The 23,320-nt window shown below is 39.2% G+C and overlaps 1 protein-coding gene across 1 annotated transcript; it reads right to left on the bottom strand.

Moving 5' to 3' along the window:
* Positions 1–8,274: 8,274 nt before the first annotated feature.
* LOC115296559 (vascular non-inflammatory molecule 3) lies at positions 8,275–18,719 on the bottom strand. The gene is made up of 7 exons (XM_029945020.1): positions 18,507–18,719; positions 18,270–18,400; positions 13,916–14,108; positions 12,106–12,397; positions 10,937–11,310; positions 9,057–9,230; positions 8,275–8,397 (listed from the first exon to the last, which is right to left on the bottom strand). The coding sequence occupies exons 1-7, from the start codon at positions 18,717–18,719 to the stop codon at positions 8,275–8,277; spliced, it is 1,500 nt and encodes a 499-aa protein (XP_029800880.1).
* Between the last annotated feature and the right edge of the window lie 4,601 nt (positions 18,720–23,320).

Below are 23,320 nucleotides of genomic sequence, written 5' to 3' on the forward strand. Positions count from 1 at the left end.
CAAAAGGCTGAATGAATAACACTTACCCAAGCTCTTCAATTGGCAAAAGCCTTAAAAGTTAATATTTATACTAACTCTAAATATGCTTTCCTGGTGCTACATGTCAATGGGGCAATTTGGAAGGAAGGAGATTTTTATCAAGTCATACATAATTCTACCATCAAATGTGGGCCTGAAATAATCACCCTTCTTCAGGCTGTACACCTCCCCAAGGAGGAAACTGTAATTCATGCAGAGGACATCAGAAGGGTATGAATTTAGAGGCTAAAGAAAACAATTTGGCAGATCATGCTGCCAAGCAGGCAGCACAAAAGGAACATATATCAGTCTTAATTCTAATAAATCCATAACTCCAGTCTACTCAGACCAAGAAATTCACATAGTCCAGGAATGAGGATATTTAAAAAAAAATACATAGGACTAACTTATTAATAACAAGAGAAAAATCTTCATGGCCAAAAAAACCCAGTGAAAAGTGGTAGAGGGTTTACAGCAGGCTACTTATTTGGGCAAAAGTGCTTTAGAACATTTAATTAAAAATATATTTGATGATTGGGGTACCTGGTGGCTCAGTGGGTAAAGTGTCTGACCTTCAGCTCAGGTCATGATTTCGTGATTCATGGGTTCAAGCCCTATATCAGGCCCTGTGCTGACAGCTCAGACCCTTGAGCCTACTTCAGATTCTGTGCCTCCCTCTCTCTCTATCCCTCCTCCGCTCACATTCACTCTCTCTCTCTCTCTCTCTCTCTCTCTCTCTGAAAAATAAAATAACCATTATATACATATGTGTCTATATTATGGAATAATTTTAACAACTACTATGAAATAGGTTTGTCGATCCTGTATTGTTTGTCCATGCGTAAATCTGGAAGGTGGAGTCTTTTAAACTAGTCTGAAGACTTGAACATACCCAGGAAAGGACTGGCAGTTTGATTTCACACAAATGCTTCCTTGCAAAGGCTGTAAGTTCCTACTAGTGTTTGCTGATACTTCTTCTGGATGAGTCAAGGTCTTTCCATGTAAAACTGAAAGAGCTGCAGAAGTGACCAAGGTACTGATGTGAGACATTATTCCTAGATTTGGCCTTCCATTATCCCTTCGAAGTGACAGTGGCCTTTATTTTACTGCACAAATAACTCAACAAATAGCATGAGCTTTAAAAATTATACATTTTTTATATTCAGCCTGGCATCCACAATTCTCTGGAAAGGTAGGGAAAGCTAATCATACTTCAATTATTTTTTAATGTTTATTTTTTTTTTTTGAGAGAGAGAGAAAAAGAGAACATGAGCGGGAGTGGTACAGAGTAAGGGAGATTGAGAGAGAGAATCCCACTGAGCCTACATGCTGTCAGTGCAGAGCCCAATATGGAGCTCTATCTAGCAAACCTTGAGGTCATGACCTGAACCAAAATCAAGAGCTGGATGCTCAACCAACAAAGCCACCCAGGTGCCCCAAGCTAATCATACTTTAAAACAATACCTTGCTAAATTTAGACTGGAGATCTAGGAAAATTGGTTTACTTTCTTACTGATAGGACTTCTCAGAATGAGGACTACTCCAAAACAGCCTATAGAACTAAGCCATTTTGAGTTATTATACAGAAAACCATTTCTTACAGTGGACCTGCTGTTAGATGAAGACTATAATACTTTATTAAATTACTCATTTGATGCTGGTTTAACTCATAAATTACTTAATAAATATACTGAATGCATGCTCCCCAAATCTGATTTAACTATGACCAAAAGCTTACCCCATGCAAACCCCAGAGACATGGTTTATTTAACAGATTGGAAGCCAAACATAGCATAGGACTTAAACCCCAAGTCCATATCAGGTCATATTATATATTTGCACTGTAATAAAATTAAAGGTACACTCTTCTTGGACTCAAAAATGTAGAATAACACCTGTAACTCCTTCGTAGGAAACAATGAACAAACTAACGTGATTTCTTACTCTTGTGGACTTGTAGAAGATCTCAAATGATGACAAAGGTGGTTTAATTTCTCTTTGTTCTCTGTTCACCAATTTTAATAGACAATTCCTTTCTGCAATAGGCACAACATTATACTGGACTTCAGAATCAAACAAACAGACTGTTGAATATGTGGAGTTTTGCCCATATAAAACATCTCTGGATTACCCTGATGGGCTTCCCCTTTTCAAGGCACTGATTGGCACTCCTTATACATTTATGTTTTAGATGTAATACATAATCCTAACACTAGCATATGTTGTGATAATTCTATCAATAGACATAATGTTTCTTCTTGGCCCTTGATCAGTATGACATAAAACTTTCTGGGTCGTAACCAAACTTTTTCATACCCTAAAACTATCAAGGTTTTAATTGAATTCACAAGTCCACTAGTTAATGCCTGTCAAGGAATACCTATATTACAAAATTCTACTTATCAATTTACCCAGGATTGGTATATATACCAAATCTGGGATGGATATTTTTGGATCACACCCCTTCACTAGACAACTCAGTCAAAAGGCAAATTTACACTGGAAACAAAAAAAGCATACATACAATACCTGGACAAATAGCACATGACATTTGAGATGGCTTTCTATAGAAATATGTTCTCAACTCATTGTATCCCAGGTTACTGATTGGTTTGCTTCTGATTGGTTTGCTACTGATTGGACAAGGTAGACCAGAATTAGATGGCAACTCCAAATGGAATCCGATGTTTATGTTGATATAACCTAGGACCCTAACTTCCTCCAGGATGGGTAATAGGGGATGGGTAGTAGGTCTTTGTGCCTTGAGTTTTGCTTGGATTCATGGATGTATTATCAAAACCATCACAACCCTGGATAATCTTCAAAATTTAAAACAACAATAGACAGGATCAATATTTCACCGATATAATCATGTCCATCTTTGTTCCATCAATGGGACTAGAGAATGTAATTTGGCATATGGAAACCCTTAATAAATAAACTGTAAAAGCACTAAATGACTCACAAAACAGTTTTTCCTTACTCAAGGCTGACATTAAACAGATGTGTAATGTCATGTCAAAATTAGATAGCCTTACATGTCTTAACAGCTGCACAAGTAGTTACATGTGCCCTTATCAAAATGGAATGTAGTGTATATACTCCAGATTTTTAAAAGATATATTCCAAATGATCATAAAAATGTAACAAGATCACATTTACATACCATAAAAGATATGAATCCCCAATTGGCACTTTACAGAATCCTTCTTTCTCCTTTAATGATTGCTTAAACTCCTGGACTGAAGGAAACTTTTAGCTGATGACCAAAGGTCTCTTTTAGGCTTCTTTTTCTCATAATAATATAAATCTTAATTTGTGGTGTCTTCTGGTGCCTCCCTGCCTAGTGACTAAATTCCTTCACTTCCATAACTTCAAGCTGACACATGATCCTTTCTACTCAAGGAAATTCATTTATGTTGTCTCCCTTGGATTTGATGCCTCTGCCTTTCATAATTCCTTTATATAAATTTCCCAACTGACCAATGTTGACTCATAGGTAGGGACATCTCTACACAGGAAAAAGTTACAGAGGACAAGACCTTCCACCTCAGCAATCTTAAAGATTTAAGGGTCAAAATTGTTTGGGGGTGGGAGGGGAGTAGGGGGGAGGGAGTATTGAAAAGAACAAAGGCAAAAGAAATGTAAATAAAATTAAATTTTCTTACAACTTGCAGTCCATTGATAAACACTTGAGACAGGAAGAGTGATATTCCTCAAGGAACTCACAGTTGCCTTAATATTAATGCTCTGCTAGAGACTAAGAGCAACCTTAGCTTGATGATAGTGAGACCTCCAGGATCCTGTACGTCTTCTTTAATGTACAGAATCCCTGTATGTTAAACTCCAAAATGTATAATCAGTCACATCTCACAATCACAAGTGCAGTCTTTCTGCCCATGGGTCCTGCCACTTGCTCTAATAAAAGCACCTTTTTGAACCAAAACTGTTTCAAGAATTCTTTCTTGACTATTGTGCTCAATGATCCTACAGGAGGGACCATGGCTTCAACGGGCACTCTAAACATTGAGAATTAACCCACTTATAGTAATCATAATAATCTTCTTGGTCCATTATATTCTTTCAAGAGCTGTAGATGCATCAGCAAAGGAACCATGGATGACTGACTTACAGGACGTAAACCTAAATTCACAATCTGCAAATATCACAGAGATAAAGGAAAAAGTCATGACCTGTGAATGCCATGCAAAGAATCAACAGAAGTTTCAAGAATGCTCAGACCAGTGAGATTAATGCCTTAAATTTTGATCACATCTCTCAGTTAAGCTGAAAGTCTGATCAAGGGGAGGGGATTGTTAAAAAGAAAATCACGAGTCCCAAATCGGATCACTTAAGGCCTCAAATCAGTGTGATGAGGGAGCATGGGGCAAGATGAGGGCAAAATACAAGCTAACAGAACCCCCACCACCACCAGATGGGATATGACCTCTGTTTCTCAAACACCCCTGGCTGCCCAAGAACGGAGGAAAGGAAATAAAGCAAGTGGTTGACTGATAAAGATCATGGTCACACAGGACAGGAGTCTCCTCCAGTTTACAGATAACTTAGTAAACTGCAAGGAAAAGGCCATCTTATCCATAGACTCATCTCCAGAAACCTATAGACTGTTTCCTCGAGCTCTAATATCACTCTCATCAAGATGGAAGGGGGTTTAAGTGCTTGCCATGGTAATGTGGGAAACAAAGGCAAATGAAAAAGTAAATTCCTTTCCTGCCTACAGCCCATTGACAAGTCCTTGAAACAGGCAGAGTGACCTTCGCTAGAAGCTCAGTTGTCTCAATGATGACACTTTGCTAGGGGCACAAGGGAATCTTGGTTTAACATCCCAATGCACAGGATCCTGTAAGTCTACATAGTCAGTCACCATTCACAACCCCAGCGCAGCTCTTTCTACCAAGGGGCCTATCCCTGTGCTTTAATAAGATCACCTTTTTGCACCAAAATGTCTTCAAGAATTCTTCCTTGGTCATTGGCTCTGGACCACCCCATCATAATCCCAAAAACCTATCAAGTAAACCAAGGCATACTATGTAAACTGACTGTAATTGCAACACCCCAAATGTTACCCCATGTAACCTGTAACCAGTCAACATCAAATTTCCTGGCCAATTCTAGACCAGGAGTGGAGTAGTAAGTGCTACTTACTATGAAAGAAACGTGGCCTAAACAATGCATTCCTTGCTAATAAATTCCTTTCTTCTTCTTCTCCTCCTCCTTCCTTTTTTTTTTTTTTTAATGCCCTTTCTCTGCCTTTAAATACCTTTCTCTTGTTTAGCTCAGGGAAGCTCCCTCCACTTGTAATGGGATGCTGCCTGCCTGATGCATGAATCATTTCACAAAACCAATTAGATCTTCAAATTAACTAGGTCGAATTTTGTGTTTTAACACTGATAATCTGGTAAGTAAAATGTTTCTGAGTCCTATGAGCCACTAGGGCAAATTAACGAAACTGAAGGAGGGCGTCCTTGGACCCTCCATTGTATAACCAGTCAGTCAGAAGCACAGGTGACACTTGGGGCTTGACATCTGAAGTGGGGAAAGGGCAGTTTTGTGGAGCTAAGCCCCTCATTTGTGGGACCCAACACTATCTCTAGGTATAGAGATACCTACTCAGAATCTAGTTGACTTGTAGGACCTCCAGCTGGTGGTAGGCAACTGCGTAAGGGTGAGGGAACCAGCTCCCCCACATCAGAACTGGGTGTCAGAATTGTAGGTGGTGATCAGAAGCGGGATCCGAGTCAGTCACAGTGTGTTATTTTGAAAAAAGATAAGAAATCTGTCTCTGTGTTGCTACTAAGTATATAGGCCTAGATAATAATATATTTTTTTAATTTTTTAATGTTTATTCATTTTTGAGACAGAGACAAAGCATGAGTTGGGGAGGGGCAGGGAGAGACGGAGACACACAATTGAAAGCAGGCTCCAGGATGTGGGCTGACAGCACAGAACCCTATGCAGGGCTCGAACTCACAGACTGTGAAATCATGACCGGAGCTGAAGCTGGATGCCCAACCCACTGAGCCACTCAGATGCCCCATTAATATTGTTAAAAAGAAGACAGCAGGCCTAAAATGGAATCATTTATTCTAAACCCCGCAGAGACTTACTACCTAACCTAATGGGCAGCCTCAACTTCTCACAGAAATGTGACCTTTAACCAGACAGCGTGAAATTTCCTGGGCCATACTAGAAATTAATCCTTAAACTTCCCTTAGGAGAGCCACCTTGAATAAAATAGTACATTGCTTGATAATAATTTTTCTTTTTCCTCTCCCTCTCTGCCTTTAAAAGCCTTCCCTTTTCTAAACCTCAATGGAGTTTTCTTTTCCTCATTAGATGAAATGCTGCTGACCTCATGAATCATTGAATAAAGCCAATTTGATCTTTAAATCTACTCCATTGAATTTTTGTTATTGAATATTTATTGACTAGAACACTTTCAACTTTCTATGGACATGAATCTGATTGATAGAATTACTTACATTGTGAGAATATATATATATATATATATATATGTATATATATATATATATATATATATATATATATTTAGTCACAGAACTTAATAAAACATTTTTCTTAAAATATCAGTCCTAACCATTATTCTGTGGCTTAAACTGGCTCCCATAAAAGAAAAAATAATTTTTGCTCACCTGCGAATTGTACTCTGCTGACTCAGGAATACTAGCTGAAGCCAGAGAATGATTTCCCTCTCCAGAAAAACCATTTAGATGAGGAAGGCGCTGCTCTGAGGACTGAGTCTATCAGAGCTCCTCATTTATAAGTCATGGTACATACAGTGAGAGGTGGGGGAGACAGGAGAGGGGCAAAAGAGATTAAGGAAATAAAACACAAGTGCCATTAAAAGATAAGGATCAAAACAACTGGCAGAGAGACCGCTTGCTTGTTGAGTCATGGTGAGTAGGAGAGTAGGAGCCAAGAAACTCAAGAGGATCTGGTGATTCCGCAGTCCTCGTGTTGTAGAAAGGGGGCAGAGGTCACTTACATAAGATGCACGGGATGAAGGGTGGTGAGGAGGCTGGGGCCACCAGGTAGCAATGCGGTCACCAGACAACTGTCTAGGAAAGAGAGGAAAGAAGCCTAGAAAAAGCCAGCACAAGACCATTAGGACAGAAGATGCCCATGTCACACATAGAAGAGTCTGGGGCGCTGGTACAATCTTAGGATCTGAATGTCAGAGCCCCTGGAGAGAAAATCCAGACATGGTGGGAGCAGAGATCAAGGGCATGTCTGCTGCCCAGAGTATCTCCAGCTTCCTGGAACTAGGTTGAATTAAATGGAATGGAAATAAACATCTGGGAAAAATCTAAGAGAGCAACTGTCATCTTCTGTGTGAAAAAGATGTCCCCAACCCAGCGTGATCCTCAACCACTCCTGCATGAACCAGAAACTCCCTGCTCTCCAGTGTATTTCTTCCCAGTGTTAATCAGTGACCGGCTGGGAAAAAAAAAAAAAGCTCAGGATGCCAGGACAGGGTAACTGGGGAAAAGGTGACAGCGTGGTCCTTTCTAAGGAAGCTCCCAGGGTCGCACAGACTGCAACAAATCTGAGGATCCAGGAGGCTTAATCAGGAATGAATACATTTTAGAATAGAATAATTCCAGAAGGAAACAGGGTATGGTCTGAAGGAGATCATTTTTTTCTTTTTTATTTCCATTCTAAGGATCTGATTTTCATACAAATAGAGCTTAAGAGTATACTAAACAGATACAGGAGAATTATAATCAGTTAAAAAGCTATTCATAATTTTTTAAACAGTTATTCATAATTACTTTACGAGATGTCCTTGTTTTTTTTTTAACTTCCTAAATCTTACCTAGGACCAAAAGCCCTCTGCATATTTAATGTGCCCCCTGTGCATTTACAAATGATAGAAAAACATTTGTATACATTAGAGTAGTTAACGCAAAAGGAGTTTTCTAAGTCCCCTTCCATTTGACTGTCTGTATGTTCTACTACCCATACATACACTTACATATACCTACATTGCATCTACATGGCTCACACATGCAGCTCCCGTAAATGAGTTTGTGTTATGTCAGATACAGAAATATGTAAAATAATGTAAAACACATCCATTGCTTCTTAAATTTTAAGTCTGTTGCTTCGGTCAATTTAGGACATCTCTTCTAAACAGACATGAAGCTTTTGTTTTCCCTCTCCCTCTCTTTGCCAGGGTAATCCTGAAAGTGTGCCAGCGGAAGGGGATCCTTATCATCTCCCGGGCCCTTGCCCTAAGCGCGGAGGATCCTTCTCGAACACTCTTCCGTACAGGGCCATAACTAAGACAGGCAAAGGGGTTCTGCTTCGGCTTCTCAGATGGCCATCTCGTGAAACCTGATCAAGGAAAGCAAAGGATTAACTCCATAGCAGAGCTTTGGTTTCCAGCCCAGAGGCCTTCTTTGACATCATCACTCTGAAATAGTAACAGGCACACGGGATTTGGTGTCAGCAGACCCACGTGTCAGATCTAAAGGTCAAATAGCAGAGAGATTTGGGTGAAAGTGCCAGCACATAAACTATTGCACAGGGGGTTAAAAAAGATGATGTATAAAAAAAAGTCTTTTACCTCATGAAACACTATTATTATTACTATCATTATTGTTGCATTATAGCAACTCAAAATAACATACCCATGAAATAAGCTGTAGGTGCATTATTTAATGCGTTGACCTTGGGCCTTCCACACCATGCAAATAAAGAAAACATTAGCTGCCATCGCCCTCAATCAATATCTTTATTTCTCTATAACCTTACTGTTGCCTTGGATCTCAGCATCACATTTATGTAGAAAAAGTGAACCCCAAGTTCTCTGTCACAGCCTAAAGACATCTAGAACCCACAACCTCTCTTCCATATTAAAGCTTCCCATGTCTTTAAATTCTGCCTATATGATGTGAACCACAGCACTGCAACGCTGTGTAATAATTTCAAAGATTTTCATGCCAGTCTACCCCATCTGTTCAAAGAAATGGATGATCCTGAATTCCTCCTACCTCATAATGTCTTTCAGGAGCAAGTTGACTTCCACTGAGAATGATCTGTGGGAAAACATAGCGTGTTGCAAATGTGCCGCTGAGGGAGAATTCTTCAAACTGGGTGAAAGCTGACCCCACGGGCTCCCCACAAGTTCTCAAGTCAGGGATTTGACACTTCAGCAATGTGCATATCTGTGTAGGCAAAGGAGAGAGAAGTAGTCAGAAATCTTGGAAATATTTCTCCATGAAAGACACAATCTCAAGGACTAGAGGAAGAATTATTAAGTTGCATCTGTCAGGGAAGAAGAATTTCCTGTCCTCTCAAGGTCCTTCTAGTCAGACTGAGATCTGAATGGACATGAGACAGATTAACAGGAGAAAGTCAACTTTAATTTTGTGTGAATGGGAATCCACACAGACATGGAAATTCCAAAGACAGGCCAAATGAGTTGCGCATATCATTCTGGAATAGGGAGAAGGGCATAGGGGTCTGGGACTTCAAAGGGAAGGAATGCAATTTACAGGAAGATGAGAAAGAATAAGCATTTGGTAAACAAATGTTTTCTGGGCCTCTTAGAAACAAAGGGACATGGAGGACTTTGATCCAACAGGCGTTGTGAGGTCCCTCCTGGTCTGCCACACCTAGTTCCCATCCTGACATCATTATCTTCCTTATCTTCGCTGGTAGCTGTCTTCCTGAAGCAGATCCTCTATCTAAATTCTTATAAACAGCGGTGGGGGCGGGGGGTCAGGAGCTTTTTCTGACTCTCTGGCTTTTGATTGCTTTTTTACTCACAATAATCTTCATGCCCAAATGGCTCCTCTTGGGCTGGCCTGGATTTATGCCCTACACCTCTTAAGCAGTCTTTTCAAACTGGATGTCATGTACTATTAGTGAATCCTAAATCAGTTCAATAGGTTGGGATGATCTTTCTCTCTCTTAATAAAGTGAAATGGAATAAATTAGATTTTAAAAGTCAGACTGCCAGTGCTCATAAGTATGGCTTTTTCTAATTTGAACTGAATTAATAAGTAAAATATTTGTTTAAATTATACTCACACACCTTGACTGCACTGCATCACTATGTGAAATGAACTTCCGATTCTCACTCCTGTTGAAGACCGTTTGAAAGCACTGCTCTAAAGTAACATGGCATTTATTCCTAGGTATTTTATGATGTTTCGTGCAATTGTGAATGGGATCTGTTTCTTGGTTTTTCTTTCTGTTGCTTGGTGTATAAGAATGCAACCACTTTCTGTACACTGATTTTGTACCCTGCAAGTTCACTGAATTCATTGATCAGTTCTAGAAGGCTTCTGGTGGAGTCGATTGGGTTTTCCATGTCGAGTATCATGTCATCTGTGAAAAGGTCTAACAGGAGAAACCTAACAGAGGACCATAGGGAGGGGAAGGGGAAAAGAGAGTTGGGGAGAGAGAGGGACACAAACCATGAGAGACTACTGAATACTGAAAAGGAACCTAGGGCTGAAGGGGGAGGGGGAAAGGGGAAGGGGCTGATGGTCATGGAGGGGGGCACTTGTGGGGAGAAGCACTGGGTTTTATATGGAAACCAATTTGACAATAAACTCTTTAAAAAATTAATAAATAAAGTAACCTGACACAAAATGCGAATGCATGGAGATTACAGCCTTTTCAACGTGAATCCGTTTGGCTGAGAACCAATCCACCTGCTCTATGTTTTACCTTGCAGCCAAGAGAAGAAATTTTGTTCTTGCTAAGACTAAACAAGTAAAGTGTTCTGGGGGGAAATGTCAGTGATAAATGTAATGTGCTACCAAGTAACTGAAACCAGCATACTTTTTTAAAAGAAATACAGTAATGATGTAGACGAAAAGCAAATGAACAATTCATTCTGACCTATGTCAGTATTTTTTACCTGTAAGTAATATTGACCTTCTACTGTGTGCAGTCTATCAAAAGCACCTAGTGCATACACCTCATCTGTTCGTTTCTCAGACATCTTGTAAGTTAAGTGACAACACAGGTCTTTCTGACAAACTGTGTAATTTCCTATGTTTCTCTTAAGCTCAATGAAGGTGAACTCATCAAAATAAATCATCCCTGGAAAATCTGACTGTTCAGACAAGAATGGCTTGGCACTTCTGGCATAAGCATTCCAGTCAACAGCTGCAGGATAGGTGGGTTCGCTTCGAGGCCGGGACTTCAGTTCTGACAGCATCAGCTGGCCACTCTCTGTTTCCATGTCATAGTGATACACTTTGACCCCTTCTGGCGTGTAGATTCCACTCCCTACAGCGACACAAGGTAACGCAAATATTGGTTGCAAATTTTGCATGGTCACAAACTCATAGAATTATTCCCTGGAGAAATTAGATATTGCTTTAAGAAAGCATGAGCACTTTCAGGATACTTAAGGAGATAGCTTGTTAGTGTGACATAGTTCCAATTTGACTCTGTGTCCTCCATAAGGTTCTGCTTGCACTGAAATTATCAATTGGCTTGGGTGACTTCTCTTTTTTACTTAAACTACCTATTTTTTAACCAACTTAACAACAACTAGAAAATTCCCCAAGCACAAAGAATAATTTTAGCTCTCTGTTGACCTATCTAATTTATTTTTGCTTAAGTTTCTTCATCTGGATCAACGAATAACCAAGAAGTTAAGAGGGAAGCTTGTATTACCTCAAACATGGATGTGATGAAAGATAAACTCTAAAGACCTGGTTGAATCTAAAATGATTTTATCGCATTAACCCCAGAGATTTACTTCATTATTAATGATGGATGCTGGCAGCAAAGTCTTTTAGATCTGGCTTTGTCTGTTTGTTTGTTTTTGTTTATGTGACTTGACTTCTCTTTAACTCCAATGTTCCTTCATGTGAAATTGAGATAATAGAGTTTACCTCCTTTTGTACTCATGGGGATAATGGTCCTTAAAACTTGTTGGGACAGAAACCCGTGCTATTATTAATTTTGTGACATTAGGGTTAATAAGAGAATTGTTCAAGAAAAGTGTGGCTTGAAAATCAATGAGGACTTCCTAAGATTGTCACAGCCGCTCCCTGCAGGACACGTGGGAGTTACCTGTCATGTGCATGCTGGTGTTGTGGGTATTCGCAGCAAGCAGGTTGACTCTCATGGCTCTGGCCCACGCGGAGTGGAAGGGAGCAGCCGACAGAAGGGGCAGCGTGTTGTACCATGCCACGGGGTACAGAACACTGTCCACCTGAAACTCATCCACCAACACCACAGCCGGGTTGTGAGAAAAAATGTCAAAGCAAGTGAAAATGCCAAACTTCCCAAAAGGGGTCTCAAAAGTCACAAATTCTGAATCCTTTGGGAAATCAAATTGAATTTCGGGTGCAAAAAGATTGTACTGTTAACAAAAAGCAAAGAAGGAGAACATTCATAAGAAAACTACCAAGAAGAGGTGTTTCATATCCATAAAAATTTTTCCCATCCATGTTGATGTGCATATTTAAAACTATGACTCATAGATTTGGATAAATCACACCCAGTATACCACTGCCTAGGAGTTTTATTACTATGATGTTAATCAAAACACTTCTCCCTTTCACAACTAATGAATGAAATCATATCTACAAATGGTATTTAAAAGGTGAATATTTGCCTTAGCATCACAGGATGATAATTTGAATCTTATAAATTTCAGATTTTTATCACTATATTCTTTCAATACCAACAATACTGCCTGTATGAAGACTAACACACGTTAATAAAATTCACTGTGTCATATCTCCTTTTGATACTGCTAAGTTTATATAAGTGAAGTACATTTAAAGTGAATTTAAGCAATGTAATAACCCAAACTTGTTCATCAGTAAGCCCGTGGTAATTTTTTCCAGCTCGATTATTGCTCCAAAACTCCACTTTGTCTCTGGTCAAGAGTACCTGCTCAGCTACATTATGCACATTAGGCTTAATGTGTACACATGTGTGGCCTGGCTGTACCCCCTCCTCTTCAGTGAGGATTGCTCCCTCCTCCACCCTACACTCTGGTGGCAGCTTGTCCTTCGTCTTACATGGATCAGCTCAGGCAAGGCACGTAGCCTAACTGGAGTCAAGGCAGGATGAGGCTTTTGCAAGTTTACTAGGAGTAAACAAATACACTCTTTCTCTGGGTTTTGCTGCTATAGAATGTGAGTACATCAAGCACTACGTGGCCTCTAAAAGCACAGCCCAAGTAAAAGCTGTAACGAAGGTGAAGAGAGCTGGAGGAATGGCCGATGTCTTTTGAGCCTCGAAGAGACAGACTACATCTGAAACTAGACCTACCCTTCCTATGATTGATAGTTTTCCAGGTATGTAAGAAAATTCTGTAGGGTTTTTTAAGTAAATTTCATTTGGGGATTTCTAATGTTGAAATCAAAAAAGCCCTAATGGAGGGTGCCTGGCTAGCTCAGTTGGTAGAATATGTGACTCTTGATTGTCGGGTCATGAATTCAAGCACTATGGTGGGCATAGAGCTTACTTAAATTTAGAAAAGAAAAGGAAAGGAAAGAAAGGAAAGGAAAGGAAAGAAAGGAAAAGAGTCCTAATGGAATGAATGACTAAAACTTAATCATGTTATGAATGTTAATGAATTGAGCCAAAAAACTAACTCTGGTATTAAATCATGTACAAAACAGCATTTCTCCTTCTTTCTCAGAGACTATTAACATCTTTGTGAGACTATTAACACATTCAATATTCTGCCAAATTCTATTTTATGATTAATTCAAACTTAGAACCCTTATTTGAAACCAAAGTAAATGAAACTCCCTTTTCAACTGAAGCATAATGATTGAGAAATGCATTCATAAAAATTTTCTTAGCCATGTTCAACAAATAAGTGTAACACATACCACAAACAAACAAAAGAAGAAATTCTTACCTTATGGTAACGTGCCACTAGCCTACCCTCAGAATCAAACACCACATCAGTGTTGTACTGGTAACGACCATCAAGGGGACACTGAGGGTCACTGGCATTGCATGGCTTCTTGTCCCCAATATTTGCCACAATGTAAATGGAGTTGTCCTTGGCCATGCAGCTGAGCCTTTGTTGCACTGGGGTGTAGCCAAACCTGATTTAACAAATCTTGCCTTAAACTTACTGTATTTTAGTGATTTCTAATCTTCCAGAATGATACTTTATTTGCCCATTACTTAGAACACAAGCTAAGCTCTAGGTTAAGAATCAAATCAGAAAAGATCTAAAATTTCACATGCAATATAATCTTCATCCTAATGAAAGCTAACGTATTTTATTTTATTTTTATTGAAATATAGTTGACACACAATATTACATTAGTTTTAGGTGTACAGCATAATGATTCGACAGTTCTATGTGTTGTACTGTGCTCACCACCAGTGTAGCTACCATCTGTCATCATACAACATCATGACAATACCATTGACTACACTCCCTATGCTGTGCCTTTCATTCCATGACTAATTAATTCCATAAAGGGAATCCTGTGCCCTCCACTCCCCTTTGCCCATCTTGCCCATCCCCCCACCTCCCCTGAAGGCTAACCTATTTTAATGTGCCAGACTCTTAATTGCAGTGTGAGACTGAAGCACTGGAAAGATGGTGGAGGAAGAAAAGAAAGAGAGGGAAAGCTTTCTTTTGTAAAGTGTTTCGAGGCAGGCAAATGAAGGGCTTGAAATTTAACACTCTCTTCTAATGGCAAGGATCTTTTCCATAATTCTAGCCATAGTCTTACTAGGAAGCAGTAAATAGTTGGTCATATGTCAATCAACTTCTATAGAGAACAAATGTAGCATTATGTACTTGAAATATTTCAGGAAGAAAGAAAGGGAAGGAGGAAGGATGGGAGGAAGGAGGAAAGGAAGGGAGAGAGGAAGGTAGGAAGGGAGAGGGAGGGAAGGAGGGAGGGAGGAAGAGAGGTAGGGAAGGAAGGGAGGGAGGAAAGGAAGGAGAAAGAAAAGAAAAAAGAACAAATGAATGACAGAAAGAAAGAAAAATAGAAAAAAGAGAGAAAGAAAGAAAGAGGGAGGAAAGGGAAGGAAAGGAAAGGAAAGGAAAGAAAAGGAAAGGAGGAAGGAAGAAAAAAAGGAAAGAGAGAGAGAAAGAAAGGAAGAAAAGAGAGTGAGAGAGAAAAAGAAGGAAAGAAAGAAAGGAAGGAAGGAAGGAAGGAAAGAAGGAAGGAAGAAAGAAAGAAAGAAAGAAAGAGAGAGAGAAAGAAAGAGAGAAAGAAAGAAAAGACTTAACTCAGTTGGCTCAGTTTCCTTATCTGTCAATACAACATAACTGCTTTTTTCCTGCCTGAGAGGGTGTTCATGAGAAACTCTGAGACAAATACAGACTATGAAATTGCTTCTCAAAGTAACGCCAAATCCATCTAGATTGGGGACATTAACCAAGAACTAAGAAGGGATTGAGAAGATAAAATAGGTGGAATGACAGGTGGCTTCAAATATTTGAAAGGGTCTAATCTGAAGGAGGTGAGTCATACATACACAATTATAATATATAAAAGAATAAAGGCAGTATGAAGACTAAAGTTATAGAGAGACAGACATGCAGAAAAGATAACAATTTTTGCAACCAGAACATTCTGTCAAAGGAGTGGATTCACTGGTCACTGATGATTTCAAATACAATATGGTGCATCCAGGTCCTCTGAGTCTACTCAGTTATCAGAGCTGAGATGGAAATGGCTGGGTTTGATTTCCTGCCATGCTAATTACCAATATGATACCACAAGCTTCCTTTTTCCCTGATATGAAAAATGGAAATAGTTATAAATTGAAGGAGAAAATATGTATATATACCAGGTACACTTCCTGGAACCACATAGATGCTTCATAAAGAAGTAATGGCCATCATGATTTTGGAACTATAGGGGGACAACCCATGAAACTGCTGGATTTACTGCTTCTAGAAGCCATTTGGGTTCTCTCCATCATTTCTGAGCCTCTCTACAGTTGATCAGTTGACCCAGGCTTTGAAGAGAAAGGATAGATTTATGACTATTGTTTCATAACATTCCTTTCTTTCCTTCTTTCTCTCTTTCTTTTCTTTTTTTTTTTTTCTCTCAGGAAAAACAGGGCAACATAGCTAACATTGATTTCATTAAGACCTTCAATAAAACTATCACCCATTTTCTTTTCCTTCTTTCTTTCTTTTCCTCTTTCTTTCTTTCTTTCTTTTCTTTCTTCCTGCTAAACAATTAGGGCATTTTAATATCTTCTATTATTTCCTCATGGGTAAAGCCCAAGGATGTATGAGACATGTCAGTATTCTAAAGGATAGTATTTAAATTCATAAGGATGACCATGTGGCCCTCTATTATTCCCTTTAGGTATAAATATTACTAGGGAAGAGATGGTGCATTCTTTAACCAATATTACCATTATACTATTACCATTGTATTAAATATTGGATTCCTCTTTATATAAGTCAGAGCTTAAAGCTTACCATTTGAAAAAATCTCTGCAGCACTCAATAAAGTTTCATCAGTCACCTTCCCAACTTAAAATAATTCATCTGAGATTAATTATCAGGCTTCAGGACCTCTCTCCCCTGGAAAAGTCAGTATTATCAGCCCAAGCAAATCGAGTGAATTTTAATATCAGCCTCTTGGATTATTGCAAATAATGAGTCCTTCCTGCTCTGGAAAAAAATCTCATGATCAAATAAACATTAGTTAATATTAACGTTGTTACTGTAGACACAGATGATGTACACTCAGAGATTGTTTTTCAAAGGTGAAACTCCTGGGGTGAGACTGGTTTACACAGTAGAGCTCTTACGCTATGGCATTGGACTTGACTCCCTAGTCGGTTTCAAATGTCAAAATTATTGAAGACATTCACTTTCTTGTACAATATAGTTTGAAACAGATGCGTGCAAGTTTAAAATTAGCAAATTAAGGGTCCCCTAGGTGGCTCAGTCGGTTAACTGTCCAAATTCAGTTCAGGTCATGATGTCATGGTTCATGGGTTCGAGCCCCACATGGGGCTCTGTGCTGACAGCTAGCTCAGAGTCTGGAGCCTGTCTTCAGATCCTGTGTCTCCTTCTCTCTCTGACCCTCCCCTGCTCATGCTGTCTCTCTCTCTCTCTCTCTCTCTCTCTCTCTCTCTCTCTCTCTCTCTGTCTCTCCCTCTCTCTCAAAAATAAATAAGACGTCTAAAAGCTTTTTAAATTAGCAAATTAAATTACTCTTTAATGCATAGATTTTTGCCTTTTAAAGGAATTACATATAAACTATTTTAAAAAGTCAACCCACCTAAAATAATTTCATAAATGTGTCTTATGTTTTATACAGATTTTACCTAAGAAAGTTATGCTTAAATGGGGTACCTGGTGGCTCAGTGGGTTAAATGTCCAATTTCAGCTCAGGTCATGATCCCATGGTTCATGAGTTCCAAGACAGGCTCTGTACTGACAGCTCAGCCTGCTTTGGATTCTGCGTCTCCCTCTCTCTCTGCCCCTCCCCTACTCATGCTCTGTCTTTCTAAAATAAAGTAGACATTAGAAAGGTACACCTAAACTATAGCTATTAATAATTGCTTAAATTTTCAAAAACAAGAAAACAAAGATGTTCAGATCCAGTTCTCTTTGTGAAAAAAAAGGGAATAGAGACAGGTAACATTGGAGGCAGCACAATCGTGTTTAGATTCTACATGTATCACTTCCCTTGAAACTCTTGTCTACTCTGTAAAGGAAGCAGGACAGGAAATGTTATTATCTCAGTTTCATGGACAAAGAAACAGAGATATGAAGCATTTAGGTGCCACACATCACACAGCTAGGAGGTGGTACATTGTGGTTTTGGAAACAATGTTTCCTTTTTCAAGTTCTGTGGGATTTCCACCTCCCATACTCATCACACTGCAAATGAGAGTGATATCAGAGCTCTATGAAAACATGTTCATTTCTCTTTTTACCAATCCTGCAAAGGAGGCAGATATTCATGATTTAACTTACTTTATTTAGGAATAGAAGTCCTAGCTATGACAAATTTTTACTTTATTGAAACCCAACGGAGCATATTTATTATAAAAACTGTTTATACACAGACTATTCATTAAAGAAAGCCACAATAAATAACTGACCAAGAATCATCATCTCAAGCCATGCCAGATGGCACACATCATGAAGAGGCTTGTGGGTCCAGAGCCATGAGCTGATTACCAGAAAAGAATACAAGTCAAGGTTAATGAATTTTTACAGCATCACAATTTTTTGTCCAGCAATCAAAGGGTAAAGACGTTACCTCTGGGGATCTGTACATGGAATCCAATTCACCTTAGGGTCTGGGATATCTTCCAGATAGGGGTAAATGGTCTCTCTTGTGAAAACCCAGCCATAAATTCCATCTTCTGGGGTAACAATGATATGTGCACCCTGGTTGAAACAAGTATGAGCAAAAAAGTCTTTCATGAATTCCAAACTCTTTCCAAGTTTCAAATTTCCTTTACCATATCCCAGCCAGTGTAAGAAAGGACAGTACCTGCCTCGCTGCCAGTTGAACTGCGTTCTCCAGAACATCTAAGTTCTTGTTCATCAGGACCAAGGCCTCTTCTTTTGGAACTAGTGTTTCTGTCCTGTTTGGTAAAATGACAGCATGTTCATACACCGCAGCAATGAAAGTGTCCAGTGCACTGACACACGGGATGAAGATGGCAAATATTGCCACATATTTTGGAAAAGAGGTTGTAATCATCATTAAAACTTAGTGATCTTTGATAAATTCAGATTCTCGTATCTGGTATCCCTGGAGAAACTTCTTTGGTAAAGCCCTGCTTGCTACTAGCTATTTATATTTTCTCAGAAATACATTACGCAGCACATTAAGAAGGAACGCTGTGCAAGAAAACTGACAGCCAGAAGTACAAAATCACATTGACTCAGGTGTGCAATGTTCTTGTTGACACTGGGTCAGAGGTTTATTCAACTCGAAAAGTGAGATTAGTGAGCAATCAAATGAGTTCATCCCAATCCAAAAAACACTGGGTCTTGAACTTTTCAAAAGTTCATTTATTAACTTTGAGAGAGAGAGGGAGCACACGTATGAGTGGGGTAAAGGAGAGAGAGAGAGAGAGAGAATCTTAAACAAGCTTCGTTCTTTCAGCACAGAGCCTGATGTGGGGCTTGAACTCATGAACCATGAGATCATGACCTGAGAAGAAGTCTGATACTTGACCAACTGAGCCACCCAGCTGCCCCTGTTGAACTCTTTTTTAAAATAAAATATATTTTCCTGGTAGCTCAATGTTTCCATTAATATGACCAACACTCAACTCTTCTAGAAGGCACCCGGCATAACAACAATTTGTTAAGAACTTATATTTGTGTCTGTAACAGATACAGAACAGAGCGTAAGACAAGCTTCAGTTTCAACAGAGCTCACAAAATGCCAAGGGAGAATAGATATGCATGTTTATGATTGGGTTCATATCCGTGGCCCTCAATTTTTGCATTTTAAAGGCATTTCAGCAGGAAGCACAGTTGCTAGTTTCCCTTGGGAAGACTGTAAAGTAGTCTGTGATGTAGGAACGTTATCTGACCACTTTGCAAGACACGGCTTATAACATGCTCAGTAAGTTAAGGAGTGCCCCGGGAGTTGAGTCTCTGGACCTCACCACAATCTGGCTAATGCTGTAGAGTTCACATGCTGAAAGCCAAGAATCTAAGCTTCAGGTCATGCAATTTCTTCATCTTTATAGAATCTGCCAATTAAAATTTTTTTTAATGTTTACTTATTTTTGAGACAGAATGTGAGTCGGGGAGGATCAGAGAGAGAGAGGGGGAGACATATTCCAAGCAGGTTCCAAGCTCTGAGCTGTCAGCACAAAGCCCGATGTAGAGCTTAAACCCACGAACTGCAAGATCATGACCTGAACGGAAGTTGGATGTCCAACCAACTAAGCCACACAGGCGCCCCTAAAAATTTTTTTTAATGTTTATTTATTTTTGGGTGAAAGAAACAGAATGTGAACAGGGAAGGGTCAGAGAGAGAGGGAAACACATATTCAAAGCAGACTCCAGGCTCTGAGCTGTCAGCACAGAGCACAACACAGGAATTGAACCCATGAACCACGAGATCATGACCTGAGCCAAAGTCGGTCACTCAACTGACTGAAGCACCGAGGCACCAACATCTGCCAATTTTTTAAATGAAGTCCTCTTCCCTAAATACTTGTACTAGTATATCATCCAAAACCTCATTTTCACGAAATGATTTTCTTGTGCCTCTAAAAAGCTAATTATTTTAAAAATATTAGATATAGGTGTCATCATCTTTTTTACTGGACTCTCAGACATTTTCCTCTCCCTTTGCTCCCACATCTAATTCATTGTAAAGTTTCTTTTAAACTTATCTTCCTGGGGTGCCTGGGTGGCTCAGTCAATTGAGTGTCCAATATTGGCCCAGGTCATGATCTCACAGTTCGTGGGTTTGAGCCCCACATCAGGCTCTGTGCTGACAACTAGCTCAGAGCCTGGAGCCTGTTTCCAATTCTGTGTGTCCCTCTCTTTCTGACCCTCCCCTGCTCATGATCTGTCTATCTCTGTCTCTCAAACATAAGTGAATGTTAAAAAAAATTTAAACATCTCTTCCTGTCCTGGGGCACCTGAGTGGCTCAGTCAGTTGAGAATCTGACTTTGGATCAGGTCATAATCTCATGGTCAGTGAGTTCAAGCCCCTTGTCTAGCTCTGTGCTGACAGCTCAGAGTCTGGAGCCTGCTTCGGATTCTGTGTCTCCCTCTCTCTCTGCCCCTCTTCCATTCATGTTCTGCCTGTCTATCTGCCTCTCTTTCTCTCTCTCAAAAATAAACACTAATAAATAAATAAAAAATAAATATCTCTTCCTGTCCTGATTGTTTATGCTAAACCAGATTCTGTTTTTAACTGATCTTCCTATCTCCCACAATGGCCAAACTGTTCATTCAACATGTAGCCACCAAATGAGTTTTCTCTGAAGTCCAGCTCCTGTTAACGTCACTTAAATTCCAAAAGAGTCAGTCATTTTCCATTATTTTAAAACATTAATTCTCCAAATGTGGTCCATGCTCCATGAGGAGTAAGCAAGTTGATTTTGCAAGATATACAGATAAATACTTTTAATAGTTACAGATTTACTATCATGTTTATTAGATAATTCATGACTCATAAACCCATGGATAAAAGAGTTTAGGATGTGGCAACATAAAAGATGTCCATTTATCTTAAAAGATTACCAAGTAAGTAATAAATGGTATATGGTTAATACAAAAGTCATAAAGATTATGGCATAATGACATGATTTCCTGAAATTTGGGAAAAGCTGACATTGTTCAAGTTTTCCTACAACCTGGATTTATCTCTACAGCTGCCTTTATGAACTCTTTATTCAGTAAAGCTGAATCATTTCCTGATCTCTGAACACTCCAAGCACTACCCTACCTAAATGATCCTCTGCCCAATTCTCCCTGACATGTCCTGGCTCACTGTCTAAGTTCTAACTCTGTGTAGATTTCTCTCAAACCTTCCCCTGGTCCTAAGCAATATTTCTGAACCATCAAAGCACATTTCTTTTGTCCTCCTGGTCAATATCTCTCTCTGCTTGCTGCTGTCTTGACCTTTAATTTAAATCTAAAGCTGATATTTTGTTTTGTATATGTATGCCTTGTTTTCTGAAAAGGTATTAAAAAAGAATACTGCTGTATCTTTCCAGAATATCCATGTCAAATAATTATCTATAGATGATGCATTCCAAGGTTGTGACCCACAGAGGACAAGAAAGTGTCTTGTGGACTGATGAACCTCATCACTCCAGCACACATGTGTGTAAAAGGTGAGGAAGCCCAATACATGAATGATTGTTGAATGAAATCTGCTACCTGAAACTTTGGTCTGTTCCGTGTTTGGACACTGCAAATTTTTGGAACAACCTTTCTTGCACTAAGATGCAATTTACATCATGTATCTTCTACAGTTTAGAACAATAAATCCAATCCTGCTTCTTGCTTCCTACTTCCAGACTATTAGATAATTCAAGGAAAGTTCTAAATTCTCTCTTAATTCCTTTACTTTTCTGATGCATTATTCTTATAAATTCCTGAAGAACAGGGGCCACATTTATGATTCTCTCTGCTGCTCTTGTGGAGGTTTGTGCCATGCTAAGCTTTGTAAATGTTTTCTGATTTGTTAAACTCAACTTCTTGGCCTAATTTTGGAATGAACCCTCCCCCTTACTTTTAAGATTATTTTATTTTATTTTATTTTATTTTTGAGAGACAGAGAGAAACAGAGTGCAAGCATGGGAGGGGCAGAGGGAGAGGGAGACACAGAATCTGAAGCAGGTTCCAGGCTCCAAGATGGCAGCACAGAGCCCGACATGGGGCTTGAACACACAAAATCATGAGATCATGACCTGAGCCGAAGTTGAACACTCAACCAACTGAGCCACCCAGGTGCACCATGAATCCTCCTCTCCACCCCCTCCCTTTTTTCTTACTGTGAGTTTATTTAAAAGAGTTTTGTTTTAAGATTTACATCTCTGATTCTAGAGTCATTAATACTGGTGCTCACCAGTAGAAAGGATTCTTTCTAATCATCATCTGACAGAGAAACCAGTAGGTTTTAGAAATTGATATCTTCTGTTTGTTTGGTTTGGGTCTAGAATTCAAAATCTTTCTATTCCAATAACCTTTTGCCATGATCTGAATATTCCTTTCTTTTTCCCAGTGTCCTCGGTGAGTTTCCATGTGTCCTTTGACACTGAAATGATGTTCATTAGATGCAAATTCATTTCAGAAAAAAAAAATCTGAGAATGACATAGAAAATCTGTAAAACTGATGGACTGCTTTGTAATGAGAAGGAAACTATTTTCATATTTCAAATTGAAATGTTATTGTCTTGGGTCACCTGACTCCATGAATAGAACCAAAAGAAAACATATGAGAATTCCTCTTTATTCTCCAGTCTCCAATTCCAGGAAGTGTACCAACTTTTTATTATATTGAAATCATCAGAAACCTGGATGAATGTTATCAAATATGGCTACCAATGCCTTTGCCTCATATATGTATAAAGAATAGGGATTGTGGGTGTAAGTTATTTAACATAACCTGAATGACAGTTTGAAATTATTGGAGGATTGAACAGGAGCCAAGATGGCAGAGAGGAAGGGAGCTCTGTAAACTCCCTCCGCACCGTTTTTCGAACTGAGAAGGATATTATGTTCAACTGAGAGAGCGGAAGGAGAAAATACGAACTCCAGAAGGAATAGAACCTCAAAGATACCTGAGTGAGTGGGGGCAAACGGGGGAGATCCGAGGAC

Source organism: Suricata suricatta, chromosome 7 (assembly GCF_006229205.1).
Source record: "Suricata suricatta isolate VVHF042 chromosome 7, meerkat_22Aug2017_6uvM2_HiC, whole genome shotgun sequence".
NCBI classification, from domain to species: domain Eukaryota; kingdom Metazoa; phylum Chordata; class Mammalia; order Carnivora; family Herpestidae; genus Suricata; species Suricata suricatta.

Excerpts from the sequence above, each read along its gene's own strand:
- LOC115296559 (XM_029945020.1), bottom strand. The coding sequence starts at position 18,719 with ATGATTACAACCTCTTTTCCAAAATATGTGGCAATATTTGCCATCTTC. Across the intron at positions 14,109-18,269 it reads CCATGTACAGATCCCCAGAG|GTTTGGCTACACCCCAGTGC; the intron begins GTAACGTCTTTA and ends TTGTTAAATCAG. Across the intron at positions 8,398-9,056 it reads CTCCTGAAAGACATTATGAG|GTTTCACGAGATGGCCATCT; the intron begins GTAGGAGGAATT and ends TTCCTTGATCAG.